An 8,417-nucleotide genomic window follows, 5' to 3' on the forward strand; every position below is an offset into this window, starting at 1 on the left:
CAACAAAACTCTGCAAAATCGATGCCATTAGGCTGGCGTTCCTAGTGCCTTGTGCAGTTAAAAGATTTTCGTGCCTTGGAAGGGTTTATAATAATATTTGCTTATTAGGGCAGTGTATGAATGTGAAAGTTCATTATTCTACATTTTTTTTTGTTCCCTTGTGTTCATTTTTGTCGCTTTCAGACTACCAAATTCTTTATTTTCTCCTCCCTGAGCCTAAGCTTGACCCTGGCCGTCCTGACAATCAAGAAAGAGATACATTACAATAGTGATTTTTTTCTTTTGTTTTCTTTTTTTTTTTTCTGTAACGACAATAAAGCATCTTACTTCTACACTAAACTAATTATAAGAGAGGAGAAGTTTAAATGGACTTACATGAGAGTTAAAAGATGAACCGTCAGATCAGATAAATACGAGACTAAAGATTGTTTGTACAGGAGATTATTTATCCAAATATATTTGCTTACATCACTATTATAATTTCCAATACACCTTTTTATCTTCTCAATTACCTTTTTATCTCACATAAATCATATCACAAAAAGTGCTACAGTAAAAATATTTCAAATAATTTACAATCCAAACAATTGTATGGATACTGGATAGAGTATTATTTCAAACAATTATTTGAAATAATTACTGTAATATTTTTTATGATGTGATGTATATGAGATAAAAAGATGGCTGAGAATATAAAAAGATGAATTGAAAAATGTGTTTATGATGCAAGCAAAAATTTTTTTTAGAAAAATTTATTACTATCCATACAAAGTAGTGATGGCACATAATTCAGAGCTAAGGGCTTAAGTTTCCCCAAAGTTTTTCTTTGTTTATACACAACGGTGTTATTTTTGTCTTTTCAAAAGGAAGTCAACAAACCAATGGAGGATAATACACAAATGCATGGTTTTCTGTTCCTACAACTTTCTTTTTGATAACAATCCAACCTTCACAATTGCTTTGTAGGATTTGAAACATAGCCAGACAAAACATGCTGAAAAGCTAGCTTGAATCAAGAGGGCTAGGATTTAAAGAAGCATAATGGAGAAGCTCCTGATTTTTCTCCAGTGTAGCCATGTACTCTTCTTTCATGGTCACCAATGCTTCAATCCCATCACCAGATTTTGTTTCGATCAGATGAGCAATATTTCCCAATCCGTGTAAATCTCTGTTTCCACGCGTAATGCATGTCCATATGGGCTTTCCCCATCCAAAATCAGCCTCATAAAAACCAGTCTTGCGGATGCTGCTGATATAGAGACATTCAGCCATACTATTAGGGTCATAGAACACTTCATGGAAATCTTTTAAGGCTCCCATCAGCTTCTGAATCCCATTCTCACCATTTATAGATTCAACAAAATCAGCGTTCATTGTACCAATGGAATTTGAGATCTTGTTTACCAGCAATTCCAGCTCTAGCTTAGGATTGTCACAACATTTAGCACGAGCCAACCAGACGATATTTCCTAGTGAATGAGGTGATAAAGGGGGCGAAACTTTTGTCCTCAGATTCACCGGGATAAACAAAACAGACCTTACTTTCCAAGCTGCTATGGCAGATTTCCATAGAAGTCCCATAACAGCCTTGGCTGAACTTGGTTTCGCGGAAGATGTTGACGTAGCTGCCTTGGATTTAAGAGCAGCCAAGGCCGAGCTATCGAACACAAATCTGCTTGTAGCATATTTAGGCTCGTTCTTTTGTGGTTTGGAGACCACAGGAGGTGAATCTTGGTACATATCCAAAATGGGAGGAAATAAGGAAGATGAAATAAAACTGGGATTTATTTGTACCGTTGATTCGCGTGCTGTAGCTGCCCAAGATTGCATAAATGTAGAAACTGAGAGACCATCAAAAATCTTGTGGGAAGCACTCAAGCAAATGGCAATACCACCACAGTCAAAAATGTTTACTTGAAACATGATAGGATAACCTTTTGACAATAATTCCGTGGAATCTGGATGAAATGGACATAGCTGATTCATGAACTCATTTTCAGGCTTCCTCAGAAAATCTAACAGTCCAATATTGGTTTGAGTTTCGACGTAGTAAACTCCATCATCATTACACTCAATATGCAAATTATCTTTGATTTTTCCTGCTAGTGGATAGAAGGGTACTAAGGTTTTTGATAGTGATTCCTTTAGACATCGACTTCTTTGGGAAATAACATCGTTGAGATAAGTGCCTTGTTGTTTTCTTGGGGAGAAAAAGAACAATATATTTGTATAAGAGTCACGAGTAAGCTGATCCAAGACTGAAAACCTAAAGGTTCTCAACTCAGGGGGAGTTGGAGATGCTGGCTTGATTTCTTCCTTGGAGATAAGTTCTATGTCCATATATGCAGTTTTCTGATTGACACTCAAATGAATGCTGCAGGGACATGTTTAGAAGAATTTTTAGCCATTACAAAAGAGGATAAAATTATCATAAAATTAAAATTTTAAATTTAATGGAAAAATAAACTTTATTGTTTGTTTTTCATATTTAAGATCAGCTCGTCTGGGGCTGTTTAATTAGCAATTCTGCTTTTGAGTAATAATTTTCAAATTATACTAGTACGTTGTAGTAAATGAATTACTCCCCTATAAATTGAGAAAGTCCTAATTTTCCTGCCAATGACAATAAAAAGAAAGCAATATGAATAAGAGTATTATCAAATTCACGAATAATTATTGCTTTTGGACTAGAAAAACATAATTAGCTAGAGTTTCAATAACTTCACGTTATTGTGATGAATTTTTGGGACGTTTAGAGCTATTCCATAATATCATAAACAAAGAACAAAACTCAAAACGTGAAATTTTTGCTATGCCATTACCGTGAAATGATGAAAGGTCCTCTCTACTAATTCTAGTGCAAAATGTACTATTGAGCATACCAAAAAAGAAAATGTATATTTTCCTATCTACAATTACATGTATCTCGAAGTTGAAACCCTTTAATTCAAGAACTTCTCCTCAAGGACCCTTTTCAAAAAATATTTTATAATCACAGCCTAAAATTGACACTCATTTAGTTTTAGCAAAGGAGTTTCTTCTGTCCTTTCTAGTTATTTTTGTTTTCTTTTTTGTTTTCCCTATTTGTCTTTCCCCTTGTCTATAATAAAAAGAAATTGAAAAAACTTCCCTCCAATGGTCATGGACAACCAAAAAAAAAAAAAAATCAATACTGCGTATTCTAAAGAGTAATGAAGAAAGAAAGAAAGAAAGAAAGAAAAAAATTTACATACATACCTTCTTGAGCCAGCAATGCCAGAACTGGGAAAAGTATAGACATGGCCATTACTCTGCCTGTTCATGAAATGTTCATTATGGTAAATTCTGTAGTGTATTCACATATTTCAAAGACAGGTGTGGAAAGCAAATGATATGGCCAAGAAGCTGGCACGTAGCAACCTGACATGTACGGAGATGAAGGGAATGTTTCTAAAAAAGTAAGTGGTGACCTATAACCGCGGTGAATGTAGCGTACGGCAAATGTTGGAAATGTATTGGGGTGAAACGGAATTAACATAAATATAATGGGGTAAGGAGTAAAAAAAAACCCGTTAACTTTATTAAAACAACCCCAATTTTCAACTCTTTCGTCCATAATAACAACGCAGTACCCATATTGGAATGCATTTTAGAATAAATAGCCAACTCTTTATGGCTTTCCTGCACTACAACTAAAGATTAAATCCATTTTGGATTCGTCAATCTTATATTCAAACGGGTGTCCAAGTTTAAAAGTTTCAGCTCCCCTTGGCTTTCTTCCATCACAACAACATAATACCGAAGGTGGCATAAAGAGAGACTGATTTATCGGATAAAAAGAAATTAAACCCGTTGGTGAGTAAAAGACCAGCTCTTTGTGCCTTTCAACCATTACAGTGACAGAGTACCCAACGTGCCTTAAATACAAATGTTGGGTAATGGGATAAAATTTAGTTAAAACGGTTGTCTTATAAACGACCTGCTGTTTGCGGCTTTCGTCCATCAGACGTTGAGGAGAACCCAATTTCGTAGAATACAAAATTTTGGATCGGAAAGCATAAAAATTAACAGCCGGTGTCGGTTCTGTTGTATAAAACATCGAAGAAATTGGGAAAGCAGTACTAAACAAAGCCATGCTGGGGCCACCGAAGAGGAAGCGTATTAGGTACTAAACACACAGCCATGTTGGGGCCCGCAGTGATGCGTGTGTTTGAAGACAGGTGGTGACGTCGGAATCGAAGGCAAAAATTTGGTAAAGAAGAAGTCAAGGCGGAATAGACAGAGGTGGTGTCTACTGGCGTAAATTTAGGCGCAGGCGGTGACGGTAGATATATCTGAGGAAGGCCCTTGCGAAGCTGTGGTGACACAATGCAGCGGCGTGGAACAGAAGCAGAGAAATCAAAGGTGAGTACTTTTTTGAGTTTTTCCATAACTTTGAAAAATGGAGTAAAATAACGAGTAAAACACCTGTACGTCTACTAGGGTGATTTCTACAGTTCTTGTAAGAGGCAATGATAGAGGAATAAGGAATACGAAGTACGGGGTGTAAGACCCTGCGTCTTCGAACGAAGATGTAACGAAACCGGGAAATTATCGCAGTTTATTTGTGCACGGAGCTTTGTGTACGTACGTAGGAAATCTTGGTCCTCTAATTTGTATTAAATAGTGTAAAGGAAATTAAGCAGAAATGAGTGAAGACGTGAAGAAGACGTTGTAACAGGACTAAAGTCTTAAAATAGAGTGATTTGGATGGCCGTGTGGACATCGATAATGGCCCCCATACTGCATTGCGCATGGTTATGTGAAAAGAATTAAAGAAACACACAGTAGAGGTTGAGTTTGTTGGTGTTAATGAAAATGCATGTCGATAGTGGTATTTTGTGCTAAAGGTTGATATAATTGCATCAGCCACACTTATAAAAACTGTGTATATGAATGTTAGAGTAATGTTTATCGTCTGCATTTTGTGAAAGTTGTGAGGTAAAGTATGGTTTGTTAAGTGAAATGATCGTGTATATATGTTTTGTTCCATTAGTAGACGATCAGTATTTATGTTACAAACGAAAGCATATGGGGAGGCTGAAAAAAAATGTTAAGCGACCATGGTTAGAAAAAGCATTGAACAACCACACAGGGGTTGTAAGTATGGGGCAGGATGGGGTGCTTAAAACTCATGACATGGTGCAGGAAATAGAGAAGGGAAAAATGGGGATGGATGGTTGCGGCAGGTTAATGTCATTTGACCTTAACCAAGAACCTGAGTGTGACCGAGACACATGCAGTGAAGAAAGCGGTGGTTCAATAGGAGGACACGAAGATGAGGAGGCAGATGAATTGGTGGGCGCAATAGGCGTGGATGACGTAATGAAATTAACATTTGACACGGAAGAAGAAGCTGGGGAATTTTATAATTTGTATGCGAAACTAAGCGGATTTGGGATTCGTAAAAGTAATGCCAAACGAGATGAAGATGGCATTTCAAGATTTAGAAAATGGGTATGTTGCTGTGAAGGTTATAGGAATGAAAAGTGGTTTAATTATGAAGACCGGAAAAGAGAAGCAAAAGCAATCACAAGGACCGGGTGTGGGGCTTGCTTTCGCGTGAAATATGACACAGAATCGGTAAAGTATGTGGTGACACGTTTCATTATGGAGCACAATCACCCGCTGGCATCAGAGGCAAGTGTGCAACACCTTAGGTCGCATAGAAAAGTGAGCGATGCAGAATATGCGCAGGCAAAAAGTCTAAAGTTGGTTGGGGCCAGAATATGCCAGATAATGAAACATTTTGTTATCAAAGCCGGAGGGTATAGTAACGTGGGATTTTGCATTAAGGATCTGTATAACCGAATGGACGAGGAACGTAGAAAAGATATTTTTAATGGCGATGCAGAAGGGGCACTTGGGTTCTTGGCAGCGAAGAAGGATGCCGATGACATGTTCTTTTATAAATATCATGTAGATAACGAAGGAAGATTGGCAAGGTTGTTTTGGGCAGATTCTAAATCTCGTGTGGACTTCAGTGTATTTGGAGATGTATTGGTGTTTGATACAACATACAAAACAAATAAATACCGCAAGCCACTAGTTGTACTTGCAGGGGTAAACAACCATTTGAACAGTACTATTTTCGGCTGTGCACTGTTATCAGATGAGAGGATTGAAACATATGAATGGGTGCTAAGTACATTTGTAGAGGCTATGAAAGGTAGAAAGCCAGTAGCAGTGATGACAGATGGTGACAGTGCAATGCGAAGAGCGATAAAGAATCTTCTCCCGGATGCTTGTCACAGGCTATGTTCGTGGCACTTGCATAGGAATGCACGGAGTAATATTCGCTGCGAGGAGTTTAATAACAGGTTGTATGACCTGATGGCGAGAAAGTTTAGCACTCTTGAGTTTGAGGATCGCTGGGCTAGGTTAGTTAATGAATGTGGGGTGGTAGAGAATGAGTGGGTGAAGAAGTTGTACCGTAGGAGAAGGTTATGGGCAGAGGCCTATTTACGCGGTAATTTTTTTGCAGGTATGAGAAGCACTCAAAGGTGTGAGAAAATGAATGCTTTTTTGAACGAGTACTTGAATGAAAAAATGCGACTATATGAATTCGTTAGAAGTTTTGATTTGGCAATAGCATGGCTTCGACATACTGAGAGCAAAGCAGTTCACACAAGCGAAAACACAAAACCAGTCTTAACCACAATCCTGCCCGAATTAGAGGCGAGCGCAGCGGAGGTGTTTACAAGGAATGTGTTCTTCATGGTGAGGAAGCATTTGAACAGGCAGGGACTTCTAATTTCTGAGGGCTGGAGCGAGGATGGAGGGAGTCGTACATATTATTACTCGAAATATGGTGGACACGAAATTAGTTGGAGGGTGGTTTATGATAGGTCAATGGAGAAGCTAATCTGCTCTTGCATGAAATTCGAGTCAAAGGGGATTCCTTGTGCTCACATGTTTCGCGTGATGGTGGTAGAAGGAATGAACAGGATCCCAGAAGCATGCATTTCAAAGCGGTGGACAAAGGGAGTTTACAGTACTAATAATGGAATGAAAGCATTTGTTGCAGACGAACAGCTGACACAAATGGCCAGATATGGCACTTTAAAGTCGAGCTGTAATAGTATGTGTTACTATGCGTCCTACATGGATGATGCGTTTAATGACCTGCAGCAGATGTTTGACAAGCATTCTGTGGACCTAAAGGAGAAGTGGATTGAAAGGGGATATGGGGGAGACGGATTTGCAATGGATTCAAGAGTGATGAACGATAGAAGTAGAAGAACATTCGGGCTGTTAGATCCCAGGGTGTCCCGGTGTAAAGGTGATCAGAAGCATGCAGAAACAAAGAAGAAAAGAAAGTGTGGTCATTGCAGGTACTATCGAAAATGCATACGTAGTTATAAGCAATTTGTTAATTGATAAAATACATGAAGTGGACAGTGAAGGTAATAATTATTATGTGGGTATTTTTCAACAGTAGCAAATAAACACATAATTGAAAGTGCATACAAAGTATACAAAGTTATTGGCAGTGCAAGAAAGTTGAAGTGGTGTAATGTTAGCAATGTGCTTAGTTGACGTGGTTACTTGCAGTCACAAATGATTTGACATGTGATATATGGGTTGAAGATTGCAGGCAGGCCACAACCAACGAACATGCCCATACAAAAAGAATTCGCACAACACAGCAGTTCATGATGATCATATGGAAAATTGTTTGGATGAATCGGTGGAAAAATCATTTGAAATTGGTACGGGGTGGAGCGACTCAGGCGAATGGAGAGGACAAGCATTTGCACCACAAGCATGCGGTAGCGGTGGAAGGGACACAGGTGACCAACAAAGAAGTCCAGGAGAAAGATGAGGCACAACTGTTGTGATGGTTCGGTTTGCAGTTACGCAATAAATAAGGCAGGTTTTGGTGAGTAGAGGTGCAAGAGTATTGAAGGTTGCTAGCTAGGTCTAGATGGGTAAGTCACTGTAGTTCCACCGAAGGCGTCATGCACAGAAGGATCACAAGATGCATCACTGTCATGGTTGCGTCGTAAGCACTGTTGTAGCAAATAGTGCTGCTGCACTTGGTTAATAGGAGAGAGTAAGTAGTTGACAAATTGTGTATTACGGTCCTTTTTTGTAAATAGGAAATTAAGTGGAAGCGTATGTTGCGCAAAATGTCTTCGTGGGATAGACGTTTTCCGAAGTGGCTACTTGGGAATCATCTTCAGTTGCCAGGTTTTGTAAACTGGTGCCTTACGCTGCTGCTATAAACTGCTTTTACGATATGGGCCGTTTGTTCGTCTCCTTGCTATCCTAACCAATGACCGTAAGGCCCAACGCCTTTTGTTTTGCCCATCGTTTCATTCTGGTGTAGGAACAGTAACTTTTGTTTCTCCCCATCTATTTTCATTGCTCACAATGCTTATGCGTCTCTTCAGTGC

At 38.8% G+C, this 8,417-nt stretch overlaps 2 protein-coding genes across 2 annotated transcripts; one reads left to right on the forward strand and one right to left on the reverse strand.

Moving 5' to 3' along the window:
- Window positions 1–858: 858 nt before the first annotated feature.
- Window positions 859–3,310, reverse strand: LOC140006628 (limonoid 7-O-acetyltransferse-like). The gene is made up of 2 exons (XM_072048865.1): window positions 3,238–3,310; window positions 859–2,374 (listed from the first exon to the last, which is right to left on the reverse strand). The coding sequence occupies exons 1-2, from the start codon at window positions 3,300–3,302 to the stop codon at window positions 1,003–1,005; spliced, it is 1,437 nt and encodes a 478-aa protein (XP_071904966.1). The 5' UTR covers window positions 3,303–3,310; the 3' UTR covers window positions 859–1,002.
- Window positions 3,311–5,124: 1,814 nt separating this feature from the next.
- LOC113687435 (protein FAR1-RELATED SEQUENCE 5-like) lies at window positions 5,125–7,859 on the forward strand. Its single transcript, XM_072047183.1, has 2 exons — window positions 5,125–7,352; window positions 7,616–7,859. Exons 1-2 carry the CDS (start codon window positions 5,125–5,127, stop codon window positions 7,857–7,859), a joined length of 2,472 nt encoding a protein of 823 aa, XP_071903284.1.
- The last annotated feature ends 558 nt before the right edge of the window (window positions 7,860–8,417 follow it).

Source organism: Coffea arabica, chromosome 1c (assembly GCF_036785885.1).
Source record: "Coffea arabica cultivar ET-39 chromosome 1c, Coffea Arabica ET-39 HiFi, whole genome shotgun sequence".
NCBI classification, from domain to species: domain Eukaryota; kingdom Viridiplantae; phylum Streptophyta; class Magnoliopsida; order Gentianales; family Rubiaceae; genus Coffea; species Coffea arabica.

Bases quoted from the DNA above. Each gene is read 5' to 3' on its own strand.
- LOC140006628 (XM_072048865.1), bottom strand. From the start codon at position 3,302: ATGAACAGGCAGAGTAATGGCCATGTCTATACTTTTCCCAGTTCTGGC. The intron at 2,375-3,237 runs GTATGTATGTAA...ATGTCCCTGCAG, and splicing joins GGCATTGCTGGCTCAAGAAG to CATTCATTTGAGTGTCAATC.
- LOC113687435 (XM_072047183.1), top strand. From the start codon at position 5,125: ATGGGGCAGGATGGGGTGCTTAAAACTCATGACATGGTGCAGGAAATA. The intron at 7,353-7,615 runs GTACTATCGAAA...TGAAGATTGCAG, and splicing joins AGAAAGTGTGGTCATTGCAG to GCAGGCCACAACCAACGAAC.